The sequence below is a fragment of the Pseudorca crassidens genome, chromosome 17 (genome assembly GCF_039906515.1).
Source record: "Pseudorca crassidens isolate mPseCra1 chromosome 17, mPseCra1.hap1, whole genome shotgun sequence".
Taxonomy (NCBI): Eukaryota; Metazoa; Chordata; class Mammalia; order Artiodactyla; family Delphinidae; genus Pseudorca; species Pseudorca crassidens.
The window spans coordinates 68460319-68488215 of record NC_090312.1 but is presented as its reverse complement, the minus strand read 5'-3'; the positions used below and the strand labels follow the sequence as shown (position 1 = coordinate 68488215).

The 27897-nt window shown below is 44.0% G+C and overlaps 1 protein-coding gene across 6 annotated transcripts in view; it reads left to right on the top strand.

The window, feature by feature from the left end:
- Positions 1–21331: 21331 nt before the first annotated feature.
- TERF1 (telomeric repeat binding factor 1) overlaps positions 21332–27897 on the top strand; it is a 40636-nt gene continuing 34070 nt past the window's right edge. For 4 of the 6 annotated variants that reach the window (XM_067712066.1, XM_067712065.1, XM_067712071.1 and 1 more), the window contains exons 1-2: positions 21332–21675; positions 26292–26387. In XM_067712066.1, the coding sequence (XP_067568167.1) occupies positions 21369–21675; positions 26292–26387 (403 nt within the window). In that variant the 5' untranslated portion in view covers positions 21332–21368. The remainder of the gene's footprint in view (positions 21676–26291; positions 26388–27897) is intronic. The other 2 variants (XM_067712068.1, XM_067712067.1) reach the window with 1 other exon arrangement.

Genomic DNA, 27897 nt, shown 5'->3' with positions numbered 1-27897 from the left:
TCTATATCTCTATCAATTCTGCTTGCAAACTAGCTAGCTCTTTTCTGAGCTCATCTCTTTCTTGTGGCACCTTCTCAAATGTGGCTGTTATAAGCAGTTCTTGACAGCAATGTTCTATCTTGACACCTTACCCAGTGCCATGAGTTCATTTGATACATTTTTCTTTCCCGTTATCAAATGCAACAGTTTTATCAAATGTTTCTCCACTATATAATATGCGTTACCATTTTTCCAACCTCCTATCTTTGCTGTTCACAGCATGGCCTCATAGCCAGTGCCACATAGAGTGTTAAGGCAGCACCCTAATACTGATACCAACCAATGTACCACTCTTGGTTTGGTTAAGAAAATTATGCTACTGGAAAGTATCACAGGAATCAAACAATTTAATAGAGGTATTAGAGCACACACCCTGTGGGAAGAGCAAGAGAAGTGAAAGGCAAGAAGATTGCAACCTGACACCAAAGCAAACAGTTCTCACATTTCACCAGGAAACTGTGACAACCCCTGGGTTTCTCTGAGGAAGCTTCCACCAACTCTCTCAGTCTGCAGCAGTGAAATTTATATCCCTGAGAAGAGTGAGAAGCAGCAGTGCTCATCCACAAAGACCTCACAAGAAGGATGACCTCAGGGCTTCCCTGATGGCTCAGTGGTTGAGAGTCCGCCTTCCGATGCAGGGGACGCGGGTTCGTGCCCCGGTCCGCGAAGATCCCACCTGCCGCAGAGCGGCTGGGCCCGTGAGCCATGGCCGCTGAGCCTGCGCATCCGGAGCCTGTGCTCCACAACGGGAGAGGCCACAACAGTGAGAGGCCCACGTACAACTGCTAAAAAAAAAAAAAAAAAAAAAAAAGGATGACCTCTCCTCCCGCCACCTGCTAAATCTCATACAAGTTCCTCTCACTGGCAAGTTCAAACCCAGGACCACACAGGGAAGAAGATTCTGGGAAGTGCAGTTCTTGGTAGAGTAGACCTTGGAAGAGGTGGTTGAAAACAGCCCGTCCAGCACGGAAAGTGAGCCCCAGTCTGGAGCAGCAAGCCATGCCTTTTGTATGTAGCTGGGTCTGCTACTTCCTACCCAAGTCCCTGGAGGAGAACATGAGCCTTGGAAGAAGGAACTGATACCAACTGTGAGGGACCCTGAGGTTTTAGTTTCATGAACTTTGTGATAAAAGAGCCGCTGGGATTCTTGGCCCTTGCCAATAATGAGCTCATAAGCCAAACATTTTAGTGTGTACTCTTAGCATAGCTTAAGCATATCTAATGATGCCACCTACACACACACACACACACACACGCGCGCGCGCGCGCGCGCGCGCGCGCGAAAAAAGGTTAATAAAAGCCAAAACATAATTAAATACTGAAAATGATATAGAATGATACTTGGAGAGCTAGAAGAAAACTTAGGGGTCCCCAAACAACTCTCTCATTATGTAGGAATTGAAAATAGAAGAAAATCTTGAAATGAAATAGATATAACAGTATCTAATTGATGAGGCATGGTGGGGTCATGTACAAAACAGTGATTTCACTTCTGAGGTGTAAGTGTTGAGCAGTAGATATGACTTGGCCAGGGTCCTTTTTTTTCTTTTTTTTTGGCTACGCGGGCCTCTCACTGTTGTGGTGTCTCCCGTTGCGGTACACAGGCTCCGGACGCGCAGGCTCGGCGGCCATGGCTCATGGGCCCAGCCGCTCCACGAACCGGTGTCCTCTGCATCGGCGGGCGGACTCTCAACCACTGCGCTACCAGGGAAACCCGTGGCCAGGGTCATTTTAATAGACACTGGAGGAGGGAAGGGGAAGCGGGTTTTGTGATGCAATGTGAAAATGGAAATTAGCTATTGTGTTCACTTTTTCCCCTCCAAATTATTCCACCCACTAGATTAAATGGAGAGGAAGCAGACATTCTTTAAAGTTCTTAAATGCTCTGGATACCAAAGCAGGAAAGAAGAGCAAGGTTCACGTGAATGAGAGATAATAATCTGGTTGTTGGGAATTCCCTGGCAGTCCAGTGGTTAGGACTCCCCCGCTTCCACTGCCGAGGGCCAGGGTTCAATCCCTCGTCTGGGAAGCAAGATCCCACAAGCCGCGCAGCGCGGCCAAAAATAATAATAATAATCTGGTTGTTTATAAAAGAGGGAAATAAGGGTTTGCACGTCAGCAGACATGGACCCACAGTAGGCTAATGCCCTAGGTTAATTTTGAACACATGAGAGTCTCCAAACGAAGGGAGCATTTCTGCCCAACACGTTGAGGAAAAAGAAGCAAATCACAATGTACTGAATTCAGAAATAAGCATCTTTCACTTCTGTTCTAGGTTTGGGAACCATTCAGCCCTATTTTTCTCTATGTGAACAAGGGTTTCTCAACCTGTTTACATTCTCGGCCACTGACATGTTTGCTGTGGAGATGCTTCCTGTGATTATAGAACGTTTAATAGCATCCCCAGGTTCAGCCACTAGATGCCAGTAGCGCTCCCCAGTGGTAACAATCAAAAATGTTGCCAGATGGTGCATCTGGGCAATGCCTCTTGGCTTATCTAACTGTGCCTCTAACTGTTCTAGAAAGGACCTACCAAGAGGCAATCACGATTCAGAAATCCTTTCCTTTGGCAGGGCCGCATTTCCCTGGTCAGGAGTAATTACAAATGAGCATATAATCAGAAGCCTCTCCTTAACGCTTGGAGACATTGTAGATTGTGTTGCATTAGCTGCCCAGCAAGATCCTTAAACTCTCTGGCCAAAGTTTTGTTTGTTTGTTTGTTTGTTTGTCTGTTTTGGTCACTAGGCTTGTAGGATCTTAGTTCCCTGACTGGGGATTGAACCCAGGCCACAGGCGGTGAAAGCACCGAGTCCTAACCACTGGACTGCCAGGGAATTCCCCAAAGTTGTTCTTGATAACAGGATAACCCTGGATAATCTTTTAGCCGCGCAAGGAGGTGTCTGTGCTGTAGCCACACCACCTACTGTACGTGGACTGACACTTCTGGAGAAGCTGGAACTCAGTTACATAAGATCACTGAGCAAACCACTTGGCTTAGAAAGGTGACTGCCTCAACAAGGTCTTCCTCTGACTTATCTAACTTTGCTTTGGATCTTGTGGCCTGTGGCTCTGAAGTACACTTCAAACCTTGGGAGTTATCTTGCTTACAGTCATGATAATGATCTCCCTGATGTCTTGTATTCTCTCAAAAGCTTTAAATGCTTCTTCAAAGCCGCTGACCACCAAATGATCACCCTGCAACTAGAACATCGAGAAGGGAACAAAGAGAATGACTGACTTAAAGACTGTGAACCTAGAACCATAAACTGTGACTGTCACAAGGATTAAGCAAAAATGCCAGGACCGATGGACACCACATTGAAGACCACTAGAGCTGAGAAGATTACAGAGCCTACAGAGCAGTAGCTGAGGGTGGCACTGATGCCTCACATTTGCATCACATCTCCCAGATTGAAAGTTTGATCAAAAGGGGAGAATTGTTAAAAAAGAAACACACGGACCCAAAATGGAGTCACCAGGTGGGTAAGGCCCACCTAGACTTAATGCCTAACCAAACTGCAGTTTCATCCTCTCTCAGGAGTGCAATTTTAATCCAGTCAGTCTGGAATTTCCTGATGCCAGTACAATGAAACTCCTGCCATTCTCTCTCCCCCAAAAGAAGATGAGCTGTCCTGAAACAATCCTTTCTTTTCTTTGCTAATAGCCTTCCTGTCCATCAGAATTCCTACCTATAAATGCCTACCGTTTTGTACAATGCCTCTGAATGTCGTTCTACTTGCTAGATGGGATGCTGCCAGATTCATGAAGCAATTAATAAAGCCAATTCTCCCTTCAGAAAAAAAGGAAAGAAAAATGTTGCCAGGTAGTTGAGAACAACTTATCTAGAGTAACAACCAATAAGATGTATGATTCGGAACTATTAGGGAGGAAAATTTTTCCTTCTACCCTTCTTTGGCTGGTCTAATAATTAAACTGACATAAGACAGATTAACAGGAGGAAAAAAAATTGATTTTGTACATATGGGAGCCCCATAAAAATATGAGACTTCAAAGACAGTCAGGCAACTGAGGCTTATATGCCACCCTGAGCTACGGAGTGGGATGGGACCTGGGGCTTCAAGTGGGAGAAGGGCAATTGACAGGCCAATAAGAAAAACACGTTTGGTAATTAGATGTCTGCCCTTCCATTCAGGTAAGTATTCCAGATAAGAAGTTATCTCTGGTAACAGCTCTCTTTCTGGGCCAGGACCCCTGTCTAAATTCTTTTAGGCAGTTAAGAGAGACATAAAAGTGTTTCTTGAGTTCGCTGGGTCTTGACTACCTTCAGCTTAAAGTAGTCCATGTACCAAACCGGCATGTTTTGGGGTGGCCTTTTCTGCTCCCCTTCTGAATGATGACACTGCATCTCTGTTATACCTCAAATTGCTTTCTTTGGTAAAGTTTAAATAATGTTCCTCTTGTGAAAAGATAAAAAGACATGTTACAAATTTTATGAGTTTATCTGAGCAAACGCCATTCGAATCTGACAGCATTCAATCTAGCAGAAAGGAGCTCCGAGGAGCTGTACAAAATGAAAGATTTTTATATGCAGAAGGGAGTGGGAACAAGGAAGGTATACTAGGTTAAAAAAAAAAAAAAAGTGAGTTGGTGATTACCAAGTTACTTTCCTTTGGCAGACAGCAGAGGTCTATCAGGCAGATGACCTCACTAGTGCTAATCAGGTGATTCCTGATTGACTGGTTGAAGATTCCATTTCTGGGAGAGCCGAGAGTCTCAGTTTGGTGATGGGGGTTTAGCATAAGCAGCTCCATTTTGGTCCTGTTCTCTTAATTTTAACACTCTGTATGAAGAATCTTAACCAAGATTCTTAACAAAGGGAATTAACATATTTCAGAAAGATTTTCAACAGGCAGGGATTACAACTAAATGCTTTCTTCTTGACATTCCATCAACCATCAGTTAAATCAACTACTGAAGGGCAGACAGTAAGGCCACCCCAAAATAAGCCTCTTTAGCATAAAGATCATTTTGAGCTGATTATTTTTAAGAAAGAGCAAACATAGGAGAAGCTCTGAAAATCGACTAGAAGTTACCTTCTTTAAGGGAGGTTTATATTTATAAGGAAAATCTCCATTTGTAAGGGTGTCTCCCTCTCTGTACCAGGGATACAGAAGATGAAGCTCTTAGAAACCGAAAAATAACAACCTTACCCTTGTTTGCTGTGCTTTTTTGCAGATAACCTCCCATAACTGGCCTCCCCATCCCCCAGCGTCTTTCTTTGTCTTTAGCTGAAGATGGTATTTTAAAGTGGTGACGGGCTTCCCTGGTGTGCAGTGGTTAAGAATCCGCCTGCCAATGCAGGGGATATGGGTTCGAGCCCTGGTCCGGGAATATCCCACATGCCACGGAGCAGCTAAGCCCGTGTGTCACAACTACTGAGCCTGCGCTCTAGAGTCCGCGAGCTACAACTACTGAAGCCCACATGCCACAACTACTGAAGCCCGCGCACCTAGAGCCCGTGCTCCGCAACAAGAGAAGCCACCGCAATAAGAAGCCCGCGCACCGCAACAAAGAGTAACCCCCGCTCGACCCAACTAGAGAAAGCCCGCGCGCAGCAACGAAGACCCAACGTAGCCAAAAATAAATTAATTAATTAATTTTAAAAATAAGTAAATAAAGTGGTGGCTTGGGGAAATTCCCTGGCAATCCAGTGGTTAGGACTCTGAGCCGCTGCAGGGGGCACAGGTTCGATCCCTGGCCATGGAAGGAACTAAGATCCCGCATGCCATGTGGTGCAGCCATAACTAAATAAATTAATTAATTAAAAATAAAAAACAAAATTGTGGCGTGGGCTGCTTTGGGGAATTTTGCTTAGCTTTCCTTGTATCTGCTATGAATACAGGAAGTACATACGTTATTAAACTTCCATTTGTTTTTATCTTGTGAATCTGTCTTTATTATGGGGTAAGGGTGGGGAATGGAATCTCGGCTAAGAATCTAAAAGAATAAAGGGAAAATTATTTTTCTTCCCCAACACTACATCACTCATAAAGATTACGTTCCTGGTTAATTAATATTTAACTATCCCGTTATTCTTGGGTATTTCTGTTTCATTTTACTAAGCAACGTTTGTATGTAATTGTCCTCTTGCCTGAAATCTTTTCTGGAACCAGGTAGGGTTTAAATAAATCGATAAACTAAATAACTAATAAATATGGGAATCCCGGGCTTCCCTGGTGGCGCAGTGGTTGAGAGTCCGCCTGCCGATGCAGGGGAGGCGGGTTCGTGCCCCGGTCTGGGAAGATCCCACATGCCGCGGAGCAGCTGGGCCCGTGAGCCATGGCCGCTGAGCCTGCGTGTCCGGAGCCTGTGCTCCGCAACGGGAGAGGCCACAACAGTGAGAGGCCCGCGTACCGCAAAAAAAAAAAAAAAAAAAAAAAAGAAAGAAAGAAATCCCAGTCAATCATGCCCTGTTTCCACCTGCCTCTTCTAACATTTATAAAGTTCTTGCCCAAAATCCCTCAAGAAGAATGCTCCACTGCTTGTGAGGCACTGTGTCCCCCAATCCATGGATTGTTTTCCCCTAGATAAAGGACATCAAACCTATTACTAAACTGTTTTAGCCTTGTCATTGGACAATGGTAAAGTTGAGATTAACAAATTCTATTTCCCATTTCTAACATCTCTGCACTTTTGCTTAAATGTCCAGGATCAGATCCAGCTGCTCGTGGGGATTTCCACGAGCAGCTGAGAACACTCAATTAGAAGAAAAGAGCAGAAAGATGCAGAAAAGAAGTTGCAATTAGTAAAAGAGTTAGAAAGAGACCCAGGAAGAAGGAGGGACTTGCAAGAGGAGAGATGGTGAACTCTATCAAATGCTCTATAGGGACTGAGGAGTGCTCATTGGATTTGTGGATTAACAGAGGTTCCTGACCACAAAATCTAGAATCTATAAGAAAAAGGCTGATGAATCTGGCAACAAAAATGTTTAAATGGCAGAGACCATGAACGAAAACAAAGAACTGGAAAAATATATTTGCACGTAACCATGAAAGAGCTAATTAACTTCTAAAGAGCTCTTCCCAATCAGTAAGAAAAAGAACAGTGCAATAGAAGAATGGGCAAAGGACCCCAAAGAAGCAGTTAACAACAACAAAAAGAACTCCAAAGGGTTTTTGGATGCCTAAAAAGTACTCAACCTCATTCAAAAGGAATGAAAATTAAAACAAAAATTAGATATCATTTTTTTCTCCTATCAGAATAGGAGAGACCTGTTTTAAATAACAATACAAAGTATTTGGCCATTATGTAGGTGTTAAAAAATTAATAAACAGAAACCTCAAGCACAGTTGGGAGACCAGCAGAGGGAGCTCTCATGCCCTGTGGAGGTAGCAGAGGCCAACAGGAGAAACAAAGACTCCCCTCCTTTCCTGGCAAGGACTCAGCCAATGAAAAGTCAGGGACTTTTAGTTTTCCTAGCCCTCCCAAGTTCCTTGTTCTCCCTATAAAAACTTTCCCCTTCCCTTGTCCTGTGGGGACTTGCCCGTGGTTCACCATGGTTGCAGACCCCAAACTGCAATTCTCTGCTGATCCCAAATAAACCCATCTTTGCTGGAGAAATATCTGGCACTCTTGTTTCAGGTCAACATAGGAAACTGGCATTCTTATACACTGTGGGAGTGTTAATTGGTATAAATTCTTTGGAAGAAAATTTAGCAATATCTATTAAAAGATGAACATCTTATTTGCCCTAGCAATGCATCCTTTTAGGAATTTATCTTAAAGAAATGTTCCCATATGAGCAAAAACACATGTGTACAAAGAAGTTCACTGCAGCCTAGTTTAAAAGAGCAACACTGAAGAGACCTAAATGTCCTTTGAAGGAGCTCAGGACTTGCCACCCCAAATATGCTGTTTTGGTGTATTCATTTATTTCTAGCTGAAGGCACTTAAAGAATTGCAAATGCAGGGTCAGCCTTTCTCTGAACTCCCCTTATCTGCCTAAAGACAGATTCTCCAAAAGGAACTCAACTGTCGTAAGACCCCTCCTCCCCCCACTTCCCTCCACTCTGCTCCCCCCTTCATCAACCAAGGGAGATTGACTCTTATCACAGGGGAGGAGACTAGAAATTGACACCACACCCAGACAAACTTTGTCACAAACTGTCATACCTCCCATCTATCCTTCTTAGGGCCCATTCATCCATTGTTCCTAAGAATCATTTATTCTCCCCTAAAAGACCTATATCTCTCTTCCCCTTCCCCTATCAAAATGATATATAAGCACTCAAATCCTGTGGTTTTTTTGGATATTCACTTTTTCTTTGTTCCTGTGGTGCCCCAGTGCATGTAATATTAAAAATTAATAAACGTGTAGACATTTTCTCCTATGCCTGTTGTCAGTTTATTTCATACACCCAGCTATCAAATCTAGGAGGGTAGAGAGAAAGCCTTTCCTCCCCTGCACCATTAATACCCAGGTAGTTACACTAATCCCAGCATAGAGAATGAATTCCATAAAGCTGTTAAAAAAAAGAAAGAAAATTTAAGACAAGTTCCTAACTGAATAAAGAAAATGGTAACCATAGTTGCCTCTGGGAAAGAGGCTGGGTGATTGAGAGCTGGATTGGAGAGGAGATGTAGTACTTTTTGCTGTAAATTTTTTGTGCTATTTGGATTTTTTTCACGTGCTTGTAACTTTTTTTTTCAAATAAAAAAATGTTGAAAAGGTTTCAGTAAAGCAGGAAAGCCTGCAGCTGTAGTGCAAGGGAGTAAAAGGAAATCTAAACTAAGAAATGCATGGAATGGAGGTAGGAGTGCAGCATCTGGGCTCATCTTCCCTCCCTTTTCTTTAATCCTGATCACAGCCCACCGTGCTCCTTATCACTGTCTCAGGGTTGGAGAATAAGGCTCAGGGCATAAGGCTTCTTTACAAAGTAAGAAGGTGTTACCGAGTACAAGCTCACTCTGCTTGCCGCACGACAGGCCAATAAATCGGAGACGAGGTGTTTAGGCAAGGAAGATGACTTTATTCGGAAAGCCTGTGACCGAGAAAATGGCAGAATAACGTCTCAAAATAACCATCTTTTTTTTTGCTTTTGGCTGTACGCGGGCCTCTCACTGTTGTGGCCTCTCCCGTTGCGGAGGGCAGGCTCCAGATGCACAGGCCCAGCGACCATGGCTAACGGGCCCAGCTGCTCCGCGGCATGTGGGATCTTCCCAGATCGGGGCACGAACCCATGTCCCCCGCATCGGCAGGCGGACTCTCAACCACTGCGCCACCAGGGAAGCCCTGTGTTGCTTTTATATTTCGCAAAAATGACGGCTGAATTTTAACTCTTTGTATCCTGGTTCATCTGAAAAAAGAGTGCTTTGATCTTATTAAAGCAATCTTTTCCCTCACAAATTTAAATCAGCCTGATTTTTCTGTTGATGATTAAATGATTAATAATATTTTGGGTTTTGGAATTGCTTGGCCCATTTAAAAATATTGCAGCCTAAAAGGCAGCGTAGAAAACTTCTCAGAGTTAAAGGAATTCCCTCTACTTCCAGTCCCTTATTTCCTGGGTTGCTGCTTCCATCTTTAACGGTGGAGCGGTCCTTCTGATGGTGGCTGGTTTGTAAAACAGTTACATTTATGAAGTCTCTGAAATGGGCTTCTGTTCTCACGAAGAGGAAATGGCTCTTTGGAGAATATGGCTGATTACTTGTTCAGCAAGAGCAAAGTTTTCCATTTGCACAAAGAAGAATTTTTAGCCTGTTTTTATGAAATTGCTTTGAGTGCTTCAGTATCTAGGAAATTCCCAGGGCAATTTCAAGTAAGTTTAAGAGAAAAATCCAAGGTCCCAGAAAATGTTCACAGGAGGTGCTTTTGGAGGCACATCTGGGAGCAGAAAGTTCTCAGCAGGCAGAGTGGGAAAAAGGAAGGCGCTAGGAGTCTGCACAGCCAATTGAGAGTCAGCACCGGAAGGTACCAAATCCATCGCCTCACCTTTCCCTGCTCATTTTCCCTTTCTAACAGTGAAGAGCCAAATCTGACTTGTGGGATTGCTTTGTTTTACTTTAACCTTTGCATCCTGTTGCTTTTGTTCGCTAAAAGGATTCTATACACAATTGCTGGCCTCAGGGAACCCTGCTCCTCTGCATGAATGTTAAACCAAAGTGCCTTTGTTCAAGGAAACATCCTGACCCAGTCCATCTGTGAATGGCTGCAAGAAAGAAGAAATGAACACATCCCTTCCCCGAGGCTGGCCGTTCCAGGGGACATTTGCAAATCTTACGGCCTTTTTACTTTACTTCCTCATCTCATCCCCCTCTCTGTTCTATAAAAGAAACTGGCGGGCTTCCCTGGTGGCGCAGTGGTTGAGGGTCCGCCTGCCGATGCAGGGGACACGGGTTCGTGCCCCGGTCCGGGAAGATCCCACATGCCGCGGAGCGGCTGGGCACATGAGCCATGGCCGCTGAGCCTGCGCATCCAGAGCCTGTGCTCCACAACGTGAGAGGCCACAACAGTGAGAGGCCCACGTACCAAAAAAAAAAAAAAAAGCAACACCATGTAAAATTGTAGTTGTAAAAGTAAAAAAGATCTGGAGCGATTATTTCCTCTCCATTAGAAGTGGATGGTAGTGGGTTTTAATCTTTTTTGAGTCACAGCTGTTTTTTAGACTCTGATGAAAATGTAAATGGTTAAAAATTCAAATCCAAGAGTTCAATGGCCTGAATTCAAATTCCTGTCCACCATTTATTAACTTTGTACATTAGGCAACTAATTGAACGCTTCCAAACCACAGTTTTCTGTCTATATGATAGAAATAATAATATTAACTGTTTAACAGGGCTGTTATGAGAACTAAATGCGATAACTCACCTGTAATGCTTACAGCATTGCCTGACACTTCAGAAGCACTCCATGAATGCGCTCTGTGACTACAATCACATGGACTCGAGCATCCAAAAATGCAGGGATTTCTGGATTTAGACAGGGCTGGATCCAGTGGCTCAAATGATACCCTTTTGTCTCCTCTGCCTTCTCTATGTTGCCTTCATTCTCAGGCAGCCTCTTCCCATCAGCAATGTTCTCTCAGAAACTTGAATGAGAATGCATGCCTCCTTAATATTCCCAGAGAGGAGTCTGGCTGCCTGTATGCTCTGCCCAACCATGAACCAACCATGGTGCCCAAGGGAAGGCAAAGCTCTGATTGGCCTGGCCTAGGTCAGCCAGGATGGGGAAAATCACCCCTACCCAAGTATGGACGTGGACAGAGCGGGAGGGAGGGTGTGTTTCCCTGAGAAAAATCAGGATGTCATTCCAAAGGGAAGAGTGAATGGAAACTGGACAAAGAAAACAACATATGACCACCCATCGCAGGTTAATTGCCTTTATTTTAGGTGATTAACCTGTCATTAGGGATAAACCTATTATTAGGGAAATTGAAGAGATTCCATAATTTTTTTCTTTTATCCATTCAATGCTTTTTTTCTTTTCTTTTCTTTTTTTTTTTTTTGACCGTACCTCACTGGTGTGAAGGATTTTAGTTCCCAGACCAGGGATTGAACCCGGATCTCTGTGGTGAAAGCACTGAGTCTTAATTACTGGACCGCCAGGGAATTCCCCATTCAATGCTTAACAGCTCTGAACATGAAGAAATTTCTTCTTTTGTTTAACTTTGAGTCTTTAAGCGAAATTAAAACTCATTTTCTCTGAGAGTCAAGAGTCACTTCCAAAAAGAAAACTTGTTCTTTTACCACATTTGAGTCTGGGGTGTTTGGTTTTCTGGCTCTCAATTCCTTTGTCTGTAAAAATGAAAGGGTTGGCTTGGGTGATCTCTAAAGTATCTTCTAAACATCTGTGATTTTGAAGAACAATAGCAATGATTACACAGAAAATTTGCTTGTTACCATCAATTCTATGAACCCTGGGAAAGTCTTCCTTTAATCTGGGCTGGTTCTTCAGAGTTCATCTCTAAGCAACAGATACTGGAGTGCATTGATTTAGTGGGCAGAGACTGGATGCAGAGTGCCTGGTTCAAACCCTGCTTCTGGTCATTACAGCTGTGTGACTTTGAGCAAATTGCATAACCTCTCTGTTGCCTTTTTTTGTAGATTTAATAACAGAGCCTGCCTCGTAGGGCTGTGTGAGCATTACAGAATGTATACATGAAAATGTCTGACACTGTTATATTAGTAAAGGTGTTGCCCATTACTAAGCAAGCATCACCTCTCAGAATAAAATCACCTATAGAGGAACAAGGATAAAAATTAGAGTGGACTTCTCATCACAAATCACACGTGCAAGAAGAAAACGAAGCGAAATATTTAAAGTGTTGAAAAGAAAAAGTCAATTATTGGTTACATACATTTTTACATACATTTTTATCAAAAATCCATGGACCTGTACCTTAAAATGATTGCATCTTATTTTATGTAAATGATAATTCCTCCATACAGTTTTTTGCGGGCCTCTCACTGTTGTGGCCTCTCCCGTTGTGGAGCACAGGGTCTGGACCCGCAGGCTCAGCGGCCGTGGCTCACGGGCCCAGCCACTCCGCAGCATGTGGGATCTTCCCGGACCGGGGCACGAACCCGCGTCCCCTGCATCGGAAGGCGGACTCTCGACCACTGCGCCACCAGGGAAACCCCATAAAGTTGTTTAAAGTCTACCATAAACCGGTTAGTAAGTGAGGACCTGGGGGATTTTAAAAAAAAGAGAAGGAAGGTTGGTGGGAGGGCTTAAAGCATAGTCCTTATCCCTCATGACATTAAAGGCTAAAAGAGCTAGTCAGGGGATAGGGAAGAATAAGTAGTGCAGTGTTTCGAGTAGCCTCAGAAAAATATGAACCAGGGAGTTCAGAGGATATGCACTCAGCAGTTCCTGGGAAGGTCAGGGAAGGTCTCTGAAGGATGTGACGTTTGAACTTGTTGCCATTCATACCATTGTCTCCAGCTACCATCTTGTAACCCATGCAGCATGGCGGCCTGAGGAATCACTGCTTTCCTGAATAGCAAACACACTCTCTTCCACGAGGCCTCCTGCTGTGGACAGTCTTCTGAAATTTCCCTGCTGGATTCAGGCTGAGAAAAGACAAGGAGGCTGAGTGCTGCTTTGTATTTTTTACTCTGCCTCATCTAGAGTTTGCAATTTCTTTCCCTTTAAATTTAGACAAAAAATGTCCAGAATAGAGTCAAATTTCAGTTGATACTATTTCACTGTGATTTCGGTTTCTTTTTCAAAAAGAACACCATTATATGCAGAAAAAATTCAGGGTCCAGAAAGACCCAGAGACTTCCCTGGTGGTCCAGAAGTTAAGACTCCATGCTCCCAAAGCAGGGTCCCGGGTTCGGTCCCTGGTCAGGGAATTAGATCCCACGTGCCGCCTCTAAGACCCAGTGCAGCCAAATAAATAAATATGTATAAATAAATAAATAGAATCCTGGTGTGTTGCTTTATTTTTTTAATTTATTTATTCTTTAATATTTATTTATTTACTTGGTTGCGCTGGGTCTTAGTTGAGACAGGAGGGCTCCTTAGTTGTGGCTCATGGGCTCCTTAGTGGCAGCACGTGGGCTTCTTAGTTGCGGTATGCAGACTCTTAGTTGTGGCATGCATGTGGCATCTAGTTCCCTGACCAGGAATTGAATACAGTCCACCTGCATTGGGAGCGCGGAGTCTTAACCACTGTGCCACCAGGGAAGTCCCTGTGCTGCTTTTTAAAAAAAAAAGAGAGAGAGAGAGAGAAGACCCAGAGGCCATTGCTCACTTTGTTCTAGTTTTGTGTCCAGGCTTGAAATGTGTCCTACGATTGTTGCCTACATTGCTGTTTTCTAAATGTCTGACGTGTGCTATGACTAAAAATTGGAACATTAAACACAAAGTATTCATCTTTGTTTTGGAAAACAATCTTCCTGGAAGATTGGCTCCCATCTGTCCTCTCTAGTCTTTCTTCTATTCACCTCTCTTTGCTCATCCGAGCCCAATCCTCACAGCTCTTCCAGCCCCAGCAGGATCCACCACTTCTTATGAAAATGTACGGTGCTACCTTCAGAGCATCTCATTACAAGGCCCTTTCCAAGTCCTTGAAGGAGCAGTAGCCTCAGGCCCTACACCATCTGGCTCTGCCCCAAGACTATTTCATGGGACAGGAACATTCCTTAATCTGGGGATAGCTGGGGGGTCTTTTCAGCCACACCCCACAGCAGCTCCCAGGCCTATGGGGGAGGGGTAGTTAGGAATGGGCAAACCCATCCTTTTTTCTCTTCCCTCTAAGTCAACCTACTGCTGAGCACTGTACTCATTAGTTCTGAACAAACCTTAATATCTGAACACAAACTTTAAATGTTAAGCCTAATTAAACCGATAACACTGCTACTTTTCATTTTGTGTGTTAATGGAGACACATACAGGAACTACTAAAATAATGACTCTCATTAGAGGAAGAACAAAATTAGTATTTATAGGTTCTAATTAAACTTTCCCTTCCAAATATGATGCTTTTTTGCGTTTCACTAAAAATAGTGAACTTACAAACTGGAGAAGGAAATACTAAAATGCCCAAATAATTAAAAGGAAATGGATGCAAAAGGGGCACCATTTTCTGTTTCATGGTTTCTGATGCTTACAGACTATCTAGAGTGCCATGAGCCATGGGAAACCCAGACCCACTAGGGAGATAAAACAAGATAATAAATGTGAACATCCTTTAAAAAAAGGTGAAACATCTCTCTTAAATATCAGTTGCTTATTATTTATCATTGCTGGTGCCATAATAACACTAGCCCTTGGGGTTGGAGAGAGAGTCTGTATGGACCACAGAACATTAAATGCATAAAACTGAAATGGTTATCACTTTCAGTTCTTCCAGGGTTCGGAATACCAGAAGTTGTTCAAAGCCTTTAAAAATCAAAACCAAAAATACTCCCTTGTGGAATTTAAAAAAAAAAAAAAAAAGAGCACTTGGAGCCGTGGAATTTCACCTGGACCTTGTATAGCACACTCCGACAAAAATAAGCCTTTATTTTCCTCCAAAACGCTCTGCAAAATGCCTACAACGGCTTAGTTACTACCAGAGGAAAATGTGTCCTATTTTGGTGGCCCTGCAGCTTCTCTCTCCCTAATTAGCGCCTCCGTATTGTCTGGCCATCTGCTTCTGGGTTCTGCCCATCTGCTTCTGGGTTCTGCCCAAGCTGTGGTCATGGAAGGGGTATTTTATGATCTCATCCTTTCAGTGGGAGGATAAATTCTACATTAGTCTGTTCACGGCAAAAGACCTTTGGGGGAGACACATAGGCTCCCCATGGCGCTTTCCGTTTAGCAGCTAAACATTCCCCCTGGCTGCTAAGGTCATGGGGGTTCCTGTCTGACCATCTCACAGCCAGCTAACAGGAAAATGCCATATGCAGAGCGTTCTACGTACTCTCAGCCACCGTCCTTATGTTGTCTCTTTCTACTTGATGTGCTACTTGCCAGAAACCTTTGTATTCTCCCCACGTAGAGCTGCCCTCTCTTACTGGGGCAGGAGAAAGATGGGCTCCAGGCTACCCATTTCCAGCTGGCCTCCTGGTCACACTTCCTGGGGTAAGAAGATGGGCTCCAGGCCAGACGTTCATTACCAGCCCCCTGTTTACATTTCCTGAGGCAAGAGAGAAACGGGCTCCGGACTACATATTTATGACGGGACTCCTGTCTATATTTCGAGATCTGCACTTCGATATAAGAATCAACAACAGGAATAGGGTAGATAACCGGACATGGGACACTTTTACGAGAGGGACAGAGAGGGGCTAAACCCTGTTAAAAGATCAAGAGGTCATACATTTCCCATCCTTGGGGCAAGGGAAACATTGCACATGCGCAGAAAGGCTCCTTGGGGGTCAAAAGGAGAGGGCACCACCCCATAATATGTGATGCTAAGGCCGCCCCATAGGCCTCTGGGCTGGAATCCATCTTGGAAAAAGAGTTGCGCACGCATATTGAGGAGGGTCCTAGGGCAGGTCAGGTGTAGAAGAAGAAGCCAGATAACTGTGCAAAGGTAAACAAAGACCCAGAAGAACTGCCCTGTATGAATGACTTCACCATCTCTTTATTGCTCTCCACCCTCATTAGGGAGGACGCCCACACCCTTTCTCTCCGGGTGCATCTCTGCCTTGCCTCTGTCTTAACTAAATAAACTGTTTCTCTGTGTGCTCTCCCACTTGTGCTGTGTCTCTAATAATAAACTTTGTACCTGTTTTTACAGTTTTTGCCTCCTTGAGAAATGCATTTTTCACTGGAGGCAAGAGCCAGGGGTTTTGTGGTGGCTAGGATTCCTGGTTTTCATCCAGGCTACCCAGGTTCAGTTCCTGGGCAGGGAATTAAGATCTCGCTTCATGCCACCACTTACTGCTGCCTCTCTGAGATCATTACGTTGAGTCATTTTGGCTATTAGATACAACCCTGTTTGGGCAACCACCAGCCTGGACTAACCTTTTGACCCCAGTGTCTCATTTATCCACGTGCAGTCAAACACTCTGGTACATAGTTCATAAGGATAGCCTTCAACTGTGAGTTCCTTTCATCCCTGTACATGCATTTTCCTCCTCCAATCAAGAGGTGAAGTCTACTTGTCCGCCACTGAATCTGGGATGGCCTTGTGGCTTGCTTTGACCGAACGGGCATGGAAGAAGTAACACTGTGCTAGTCTGGGCTTGGGCCTTCAGAGACCTAAAAGCGTTTGCTTTTGCTCTTTTATTTTTATTTATTTATTTTTTTGGTCGCACAGCTTGCGGGATCTTAGTTCCCCGACCAGGGATTGAACCCAGGTCCACAACAGTGTAAGCGCCGAGTCCTAACCACTGGACCACCAGGGAATTCCCATGATTTTGCCCTTTTAAAGCACAGCTGTCATTGAAAGAAGTCCAGTCTCTCCTACTCAAGAGAGGCCATGAAGACAGGCTCTGGAGGAGACACCATCCTCTGACTGAGCAGCACGGGGCTCCTCGGTTTCCTGGTTCTTATGGATTTAGTCCCAGCAAGTACCACACTGGTGCTCTGTGTAGAGCAGAGAGAAGAATCTTAGATTTGAAATCAGAAGAAATTCCTGAAGCCAAAAGAGCAAACACACTAAGCCACATTCATGCATGTTACTTGTATTTGTACAGTAGCTTTCAAACCAGCTTGCTGTATCTGTATTTCAAACCAGCTTACTGTATTTGTACAGTAGCTTTCAAACCAGCTTCTTAGATCTCTGGCCCTCATCCCATCTTGTGCTTGGCTTTTTTGCATATTGGGCTTACAAGTGAGCTAGTAAGAAAGAATTTCATAGATTTCTTTTTTTTTAATTGAAAGAGGGGAATTATACTATGTATTCTATTGTTTAATCAAAGATTTCATTCCATAGTGACCTTTACTGGGAAGAGTAAATGTATCACCAGGGCTGACCAAAAAAAGTAGCCAATTCAGTCTGTTTGGTCAAAGAATTGGTTAATTTGGAAAGGCAGTGCTGGTCAAATCTGTTATTTAGAATTAAGGCCCAATTGTACTCCGAATATTTTTATTTTTAAAAAGATTTTGTGAAATATTTCAAACTTATGAAATATAGAAAATAATATAATAAATACCTGCCACTCAATCTTGTCAAATCTTAACATTTGACCATACTTGCCTGTTAAAAGGAAAATCACAGGCCCCAAATGATGCCACTTGTGCTAAAGCCCATGATGCCAAATCTAGGCTTAATACCTGACTTGCAGTTCTGACCTTCCCCGGAAATGTAATCTTAATCAACCAGTCTACAGTTTTCTGGCCCAGCCCAATGACTAATCTGTCATGTGGGCCCTCTCTAATCTCCCTGAGGAAGAAGAGGCATATCTGCATGATAAAACCCTTGCTTTTCTCTTCCCTCCCCAAAAGAAGGTGCTAACCTTCTCTTAAACAAGGTAATACATCATCCTTTTCCACTTGAAATAATCTCGCTGTGAGGGAGAATAACTGAATGTGCTGTGATAACCTCAGTCATTAAATGGGAGGACCCACAGCACTGCCTTCCTACAGCTGGCTATGCACTTATTTGTAAAAGTTGATATGCATATTGGGCGTTAATTCTTTAGCAGAAGAAAGGGGAGGGGGACCTTCTGTGGATCCAGGAACCACTACAGAGAAAATGAACTCTGGCTGGTGTCTGCTCCCCTGGGGAGGCCTTCTAGGGAGAAGAGGGAATAGTATAGAGTCAGAGTGCCTGCTTTCAGGTCCTGGGTCCCTAATTTACTAACTAGCTAACTCATTTACCGGTCTTGGGTGAGTTAACTGTCCTCTCTGTGCTGCAGGTTCATCCTCTATAGAATCATAATAGTATCTACCTAATAGAATAGCCGTGAAGATTAAATGAAATAATTCATATAATGCACATAGAAAAGTTCTTGACATCCATTAAACATGCAATAAATTTTAAGTGTGGTTGATACGATCACGATCATTATCATAATTAGTTTCCGGCTAAAGGGACTTGGTCTGACCTATAGAGAAAGAGGGCAAAGACAGAAATGGAGGTATCTGGTTTTTGTGAATCAACACAGCAAATCTTAAACCATTAAAAAAAAATAAATTTATGTATTTATTTTTGGCTGTGTTAGGTCTTCGTTGATGCTCACCGGCTTTCTCTAGTTGCGGCGAGCAGGGGCTACTCTTTGTTGCGGTGCGCGGGCTTCTCATGTTGCAGAGCATGGGCTCTAGGCGCGTGGGCTTCAGTACTTGTGGCACACAGGCTCAGTATTTGTGGCGCACGGACTTAGTTGCTCCGCGGCATGTGGGATCTTCCCGGACCAGGGCTCGAACCCATATCCCCTGCGTTGGCAGGCGGCTTCTTAACCACTGCACCACCAGGGAAGTCCCAACACAGCAAATCTTTTTTTTTTTTTTTTTTTTTTTTTGCGGTACGCGGGCCCCTCACTGTTGTGGCCTCTCCCATTGCGGAGCACAGGCTCCGGACGCGCAGGCTCAGCGGCCATGGCTCACGGGCCTAGCCGCTCTGCGGCATGTGGGATCTTCCCGGACCGGGGCACGAACCCGTGTCCCCTGCATTGGCAGGCGGACTCTCAACCACTGTGCCACCAGGGAAGCCCCACAGCAAATCTTAAAGTACTATTTAGTACTTAATAGCTGAAGTTTTCAAATTCTATAAAGAATTTTACTGGTAAGAATGTGGGCCCCAACAGTTTGAAGTAAGGCTCATGATGGCTCAAGAAATTCAGCCTATTCCAGCAGAAAGTGGCCCAGGTCCCTACAGGTCCTTAGAACAGTCAGCGAGGGACTTCTACACCTCTAGGCTAGGCTAGGGTCTGTGGCCCCTGTCCAGCGGAAAGAAGCTTCAGGAGAAGAGACCTTCAGCCCCTTACCCCTTAAGAATAAGGGTGTAGAGTCTCTCAGGGGGGAATGAGACAGGCTGGGACCTGGGACCCTCTGCTGAGTGCACCTCTCCTTGAACAACAAAATACACAGAAATTATAAGGGACTAAAAATAACTGCGTGCATGGCCAGTTGGGGCAAATTCTGGACAGAAGATACAAAAAGACCAAAAAACCCAACTGCCACTTTTGAAGAGCCCAGAGCAAAAGCAGGGTACTGAGCACAGCCCCTGAACTCAACACCACCAGAGGGTGGGCAAAACACCTAAGCCACACCTGTGGCCCGACCCCTGGACACACCTCTACCCTCACCCCATCTAAGGAACAAGCTTGACACCCACCTCAGGGAACGCACAAGCAAGGGAACCTGTTGTCTGTTATCTCTCCCCCCTGCTGCTGCAGGGGCCCCAATAAAGCCTTGCCTGGAAAAAAAAATGTTTCCTGTTATTCTGAGTATCAATTTTTCTCTAAGCACGTCTTAAAAAGTGTAACATACATTCATTCAATAAATATTGATTGAATGTCTACCATGTGGCAGGCACTTTTCTAGGCATTAGGAATACAGTAGTAGAAAAGACATACAAAATACCTTCCCTTATGAATCTTACTTTTTTTTTAACCACTGTGGATTCTTAACCACTGTGGATTCTTAATCACCGTGGCACCAGGGAAGTCCCCCAACCTAGGTATTCTTAACGGCTATAATATGGTGCTTTAAGGACTCAACGTTTCAACTCCGGCTTTAAGATAATAATAAATGTGTAAAATTAAAACATAAAGGCTTTGATAATGTTGGATGTGTTATAAACAGAAAGTTGTTGGTGGTTTTTTTTTTTTTTTTTTGCGGTACACGGGCCTCTCACTGTTGTGGCCTCTCCCGTTGCGGAACACAACGCGCAGGCTCAGCAGTCATGGCTCACGGGCCCAGCCGCTCCGCGGCATGTGGGATCTTCCCGGACCGGGGCACGAACCCGCATCCTCTGCATCGGCAGGCGGACTCTCAACCACTGCGCCACCAGGGAAGCCCACAGAAAGGTTTTTAAAAGAAACTTTTTATTTAGTTATAACCCATATACTGAAAAGTGCATATATCGTGTTCAATGAATTTTCATAAAGGACCACACTGATGTAACTATCACCCACATAGAGAAATAGAACATAACCAGACCCCCTTCCCCCAACGCCCTCTTGTGCTTAAAGGTAAGTTTGAAAGTTCAAAATAAGTATTCACTTATTGTTGTAAAGCTGAATGCTATAGTCAATTTCAGGCCCTGAATAAAATTCATTCCCATAATGATATACTCTTCCTAGAGCGATAATTCGGAAAATTCGGTCCCCAGACAAGCAGCCTCAGTATCACTGACCTGCGAACTTATCACTTGCTAATTCAAGGATCCCAGTCCAGATCTACAGAACAAAAACTCTGGGGGTGGAGGCCGGCAATTCGTGTTTTTAATAAGCCTAGGGGCTTATTCTGATGCCCCTTAAGGTTGGAGAAGCACGGATCTAAGTCTGTTGGAAGAGTTTTGGTTCGTGATCGCACAGTAACTGTTAAGTGAATACCAGGATCTAAAGTGTTACGCTCAAAAAATAGTGACAAGTTTTAATCACCTATCTCATTTTTGAAGCACATTGAGGGTAAAATGTTTTTCCATTTTAACTAACCGTATTGGTGTTCTAATCAGTGTTGCATTTTAGCACGAGAATAAAGCAGTCGCCCGCTCCCCGACCTCCTATTCTCTCTCCGCATCCAGCCAGAACTTGTCTAGTTTACCAACAAAACTGCACCCCTGGGTGGCGGGGAATTCAACATCCAGAGGCGGGAGCAGATTTCGGCCAATCAGAAGCCAGGTTCGAGCCGCTCGCCCATCCCGGTGGTGTGTGATTGGTGGTTTCCCGCGGGCGGAAGAGACCCTCCGAGGCTCCGCCCCGCGCGGCGCGAGCCAATCGTCGCTCCGCGCAGGAAAAGACAGAAGCAGTGCGAGAGATGTAATATGGCGGAGAGCGCCGCCTCAGCGGCTCCGAGCCCGCGAGGGCTTGCGGATGGGGAGGATGCAGGTACCCTGGAGGAGCGGATGGCGGAAACGGCGAGAGATGATCAGGGGCAGTTTGAGTGCCAGGAACCGCTCGAGTGCCAGATGCACTTGGGGGCCCCTGAGGAGGAGGAGGACGCGGGCCTGGTGGCTGAGGCCGAGGCGGTAGCTGCCGGCTGGATGCTCGATTTCCTCTGCCTGTCTCTTTGCCGGGCCTTCCGTGACGGCCGGTCGGACGACTTCCACCGCACCCGCGACAGCGCCGAGGGTGAGTGCGGGGCGCACCCGGGCCGGGGGCGGGGACCGCGGCGGGCTGCCGAGGCCAGGTTTGCGGCGCTGTCCCCCAGGGGGTCGGGGATCGGGCTGCTGCGGCGCCCGAGCGGAGGGCCCCCAGCTCAGAGTTGATCGTTGGTTCCAATCCCGCATCCGCCTCCTCTCAGCTCCTCAGTTTTGCTCAGATTCATTAGAGTTGAAAGAGGGTTAAGTGGGTTAAAATGAACAAAACTGCACTGAATCCAGTGTCCAGTTCCCTTTGTCGCCTGTGGCGCTTGTGTTTCTTGCTTTTTCCGGCAGAGATACTCCTGTAAAGGCATTTATTTAACAAGTCACTGTGACCTAGGCATCAGTGTTTTCTGTTACTTCGGGAGCTATCTAAACCTGGTTTAGCCCGCTGGCTCCGTATAGGCTTCAAAATAAAAGTAACTGACAATGAAATCTACCGCCTACACAAGACAGCCTGTAAGCGATGGACAGAGACCTTGACGCCTAGAGAAGGCTAGCTGGCTTTTTGAATGATAACCGAAAGATGCTCTGGTATTTATATGAGTTGGCCGTCAACTTATTGCAGCCGAACGCAACCCCAAGATACTATTTAGTAGGAAATCAAATACCTCAGAAAACCGTATTGGTACATTTCAGCTTCACGGTTATCCCGTGAGTTAGGCAAGTAATCTCAGTTTATAGAGGAGTGTACTAGTTAAAACAACCTAAAGCATTGATAGGTTAAAGGGTTGTTCCAGACGCATGTCTTATCTTCCAATTCAAGAAACTTTCCTCCGTGTCACAGATAACACTAGAGCCATGGTTAATTAACACTAATTAGGAAGTTAAATCCTGGAATGAAGCCAGTTCATTTAATAATTCGAATTATTATAAAGGCCTCTTTGGGGAGGAGGCTAAAATTATCTATGTGTTAATGAATTTGAATTGGAAATATCAGTATGAGCTCCTGTTTATAACATATAGAAATATCAATGCATATTATACATATATAGACACAGGTTAAGATATACTCATATATTTCCTTGTTCTGTCAGATGAAAGGGTGTAGAAGCAATGTAACCCTAGCAGCAAGGGGTACACTTAGCACTCAAGTCTTGGTTTCCAATACCATTCTCCAGAGAAATGGCCTGATTCTGGGACTGGGACAGGAAATATACAAGTTGAGCCTGGAGCATCTTGTAACAGAAAGTAAGAAAGTGCTAAAAACAAAGCAAAACAAAACCCCCAAAGAAACAAAAAAAAAAATCCCACAGTTATGGGAGTAGTACAAAAGGACACGGGAGCCAACCGCAAGGGCTCCCAATGGCCAAAGCTGAAATAACTCGAGCAAGAAAATACAGTTGACCCTTAAACAACACAGGCGTGAACTGCACCTGTCCACTTACAAGCCAATTGTTTTCTCAGTAGTAAATAAGACAGTACTACGCAATCTGTGGTTGGTTAAACTGGGAATACAGAGAGCTGACACTGGGATTTTCAACTGCTCAGAGGGTCAGCACCCCTAACCCTGGCATTGTTCAAAGGTCAACTGTAGTGTTGGATTATAACCCAACATACAAAATAAATATCCATAAAGTTCATACTGATGTAAATAAATGGTGGAATAAATATACAAATGGAAGAAGAGACAAATCTCCGACGCAGAAGAGTTCCAGGTAATTCGTGTAGCTACTCTGTCCTCAAGGAGGTGGAGCGTAACTCCCCACTCCTTAAGTGTGGGCTGCGAAGAGCACAGGATACAAAGGGGGAGAAAGTAGAGAAAGCTGACGGACACTGGCCCACCTAGGTAATCAAGGTCAGCATCAGCAGTGATAGCTAGTAGCATGTACGCTTGATACAGTGTGATGAAAATGGAACTTTACCTCTGTGACCCTCCTCCCCAAACCCCATAACTCTAGTCTAATCATGAGAAGAATATCAGACAAATCCCAATAGAGAGGTACATTGTACAAAATACCTCAAAATTGTCAAGGTCATCAAAACCAGGGAACGTCTGAGAAACTGTTATAGCCAAGAGATGCCCAAAGAGACATGATGACTAAATGTTATGTGGTGCCCTGGTTGGGATCTTGCAGCAGAAAAAGGACATTAAGTAAACACTAAGGAAATCTGAATAAAGCATGGACTTTAGTTACTAATGTATCACTATTGGTTAATTAATGTAACATGGAATACTAATTAATGCAAGATGCTAATAACAGGGTAAACTGGGTGGAGGGTATATGGGACCTCTTTACTATCTTTCTTCACTACATTATGTATATTTAAAACCATTGTAAAAAATAAAGTTTATTTAAAAAAAAAAGGACCTTGTAAGGTTCTAGCCCAAGACCCAAGGAATAATCTAGGTCATCTCCATTATTTGAAGGTTAAAGGCACAGAAACCCAGAAAGAGTAAACTTTTTCAGGTTGTATTGCTAAAACAGATATGCAAACTGTGAACATAATATTGTCTCGGTATTCCATTTTTGACTAAAATGACTCCCTTTTATCTCTTATAGAATTTCATTTACTACGCTTTTCAAGATTGTAAACATATACAACTCTGATGCTTCCTAGAAAATTCTTAGTTCTTTCATTCCAACTCAGAATTATTCTCCCACCTCACTTATCTCAGATAATGCCTTTTCCAGACTGATATTCCTAACCTATCTCCACCGTGGGAAGCAGTGTAGAATTGTAATTAAGAGCGTGGGCTCCATAGTAAATTGTCTGAGTTTGATTCCGGGCTCTGCTGGTTTATAGCCATAAGACTTGAGGCAACGACTTGGTACCACCAGTTCCCGTGGTACTACAATTTCCTCATCTGTAAAATGGTAGTAATAACGGCATCTACCTCAAAGGGCTGTTGAGAGAAGCAGATGAACTGATATGTATAAAGCAAGGTTTCCCAGCCTCAGCCTGTTGACATTTTGCACCACATGATTCTTTATTCTGTGTATGCTTGAGGGTAGAGGGGGAATGAGGTGGAGGTTCTCCCGTGCATTGTAGGATCCTTGACCTCAGCCACTAGGTGCCAGTAGCACCCCTCCCACTCGTGACAATCAAAAATAGCTCCAGGGGCTTCTCTGGTGGCGCAGTGGTTGGGAGTCCGCCTGCCGATGCAGGGGACACGGGTTCGTGCCCCGGTCCGGGAAGATCCCACATGCCGCGGAGCGGCTGGGCCCGTGAGCCATGGCCGCTGAGCCTGCGCGTCCGGAGCCTGTGCTCTGCAACGGGAGAGGCCACAACGGTGAGAGGCCCGCGTACCGCCAAAAAAAAAAAAACGTCTCCAGACATTGCCAAATGCCTCCTAGGGGACAAAATCACCCCTAGTTGAGAACCACTGCTCAGTGCTTAGAGTAGTGCCTGGTATTATAGTTAAGTGCTTAAATATAGTTGTTACTGTTGCTGGTCATTAGATCCTCCCTAATGTAGTGTTTGGTTACAGGTGTGGAAAAAGCAGATAGCCAGGTTCAACCAGGGTAGGTTTTCATTGTTTTTGTTTTGTTTTATGCCTAACAGGTACAAAGAGCAGAAGGGCAGTGGTGTGTAGGGTATCTGTAGTTATTGCATACGTAGACTAAATATGGAGGGAAGTGAAGACAGAAAGGATATGACTTTCTTCCCTAAAATAGATTAGGTCTTCCTTCTGTTTTGCTCCTATACCATACTTACCTTTTATGACACATTAAAATTTTAATTAGTCTCTTGCATAATTTTTTGTTTAATTCCTGCCTTCTCAGACTAAAACCTTCTGAGGAGCAGGGACTGGCTATCTTATTATTCAGACATCAGTCCCTACCACTGGCCAGCAGTAGATGTTCAGCCCATGTTGAATAAGTTGTGTTTAAATTTTATATAAATTTTGTGCTCTTTTTGAATCCTATTTAATTATATTATGACTATATTTGGTCCAGATAATCTCTGGTGTAGCATAAGGTTATGGCATATTAAAATTGAGGAAATAAATACAAATAAATGTATTTATTTGTTTCATCTGCTTAGCAGCTGCAGGACTGTTTTTTGGTTTGCTGGTTCATTTAATCTTTGTCTTTTATTGCTACGTGGTAAATTCAGTGAAAACCAGGATTATGGTTTACTCAGTGTTGTATATACTTACTACCTAGCATAACATCTGGGTGGGTGTTCAAATATTGGGGAGATTAACATTAATAAATGTTTTTAAAATAAAGCTTCGTAAACTGAACAGACTCTTGCTTAACTGAAACCTTGACAGAAATAATATATTTCCTATAATATTAGGCATTTTAAGGTATAAAGGAAGATTCCAGGTAATGATTTGACACATTTTACAGTTTGGATCTAAATCTCCCTGTTCATTTAGTTTAGACTGCTACCTGTGAAAGTACGTAGTTTTCAAGATTTATTATTCTACCTGTGAAACATCAGTTTTATTTTGAAGGCAGAGTCTTCATTGTTATTCTTTTTTGTTCTGATTTCCTAAAAATTGTCTATAAATAAAGCATACACTCGAAATTTATGGTAATCTTTGGGTGATATTTGTAACTTATTTCTCCGCAAACCACGCAGAGGCACTGATGGGTCAAGTTTGGAGTTTTGTTTTAATGTTTTAATAAGATTCACTTTCTTCACTTTCAGCTATTATTCATGGATTGTCCAGTCTAACAGCTTATCAACTGAGAACTATATACATATGTCAATTTTTGACAAGAATTGCAGCTGGAAAAACCCTTGGTAAATATGTTTTTATCTTATATTGGACATATTTCAATCTATGTCTAAAGGGGAGACAATGAGAAGAAACAGATGGGAGTAGTCCTTTGTTTTTGAGAGTTTGCTCACGTGTATTTGGCATGTACATCTATACACAGACATATTTAAAGCTAGTAAAGGAAATATAATCCCTATCTTCTTAGAGTGATGGTTCTCAAATTTTAGCTTGCTTCCGAATTATTAGAGAACTTGTTAAGGAACAGAATGGTGAGTCCCCTTCTCCATTGTGAGTTTCTGATTCAGTAGGGTGAGTGAGGGGCCCTGGAGTTTACATTTCTATTAAGTTCCCAGGTGATTCTGATGTTGCTGTTGGGGGACCATGCTCCGTGTACTCTGTCTTTTTTTTTTTTGTGGTACGCGGGCCTCTCACTGTTGTGGCCTCTCCCGTTGCGGAGCACAGGCTCCAGACGTGCAGGCTCAGCGGGCATGGCTCACGGGCCCAGCCGCTCCACGGCATGTGGGATCTTCCCGGACCAGGGCACAAACCCGTGTCCCCTGCATCGGCAGGCGGACTCTCAACCACTGCGCCACCAGGGAAGCCCATGTGTACTCTGTCTTAAAGACGTCACTAAATGGGGCTATGGTAACTTTGTGGTGACTCCTATTACTATCATGCATACTCTTTTTCTAACTGGCAACAATGATATTTGAAACCTCTTATTTGAGCTTGATTTTAGCACTTAATAAGGGAATATGATTTTATAACTATAATTCTCTCTCTCCCTTGTCCTCATAGTTTATTTATTTTTATTTTTTAAAGCATGGATCATTCTTTTTTTTTTTTTCTTTTTAATTTTATTTATTTATTTATTTATGTCTGTGTTGGGTCTTCCTTTCTGTGCCAGGGCTTTCTCTAGTTGCAGCAAGTGGGGGCCACTCTTCATCGCGGTACGTGGGCCTCTCACTCTCGTGTTCTCTCTTGTTGTGGAGCACAGGCTCCAGACGCACAGGCTCGGTAATTGTGGCTCACGGGCCTAGTTGCTCCGCGGCATGTGGGATCTTCCCAGACGGGGGCTCGAACCCGTGTCCCCTGCATTGGCAGGCAGATTCTCGACCACTGCGCCACCAGGGAAGCCCCTTATAGTTTATTTTAGGTTGTAATGGCCAGGCCGGTTTCAGTTTATCAGTAATGGCTAATATTTACAGCATGGTTATTTAAAGGACCTTTTTTTTTTTTTTTTACATCTTTATTGGAGTATAATTGCTTTACAATGGTGTGTTACTTTCTGCTTTATAACAAAGTGAATCAGTTGTACATATACCTATGTTCCCATATCTCTTCCCTCTTGCGTCTCCCTCCCTCCCACCCTCCCTATCCCACCCCTCTAGGTGGTCACAAAGCACCGAGCTGATCTCCCTGTGCTATATGGCTGCTTCCCAATAGCTAGCTGTTTTACATTTGGTAGTGTATATATGTCCATGCCACTCTTACTTTGTCACAGCTTACCCTTCCCCCTCCCCATATCCTCAA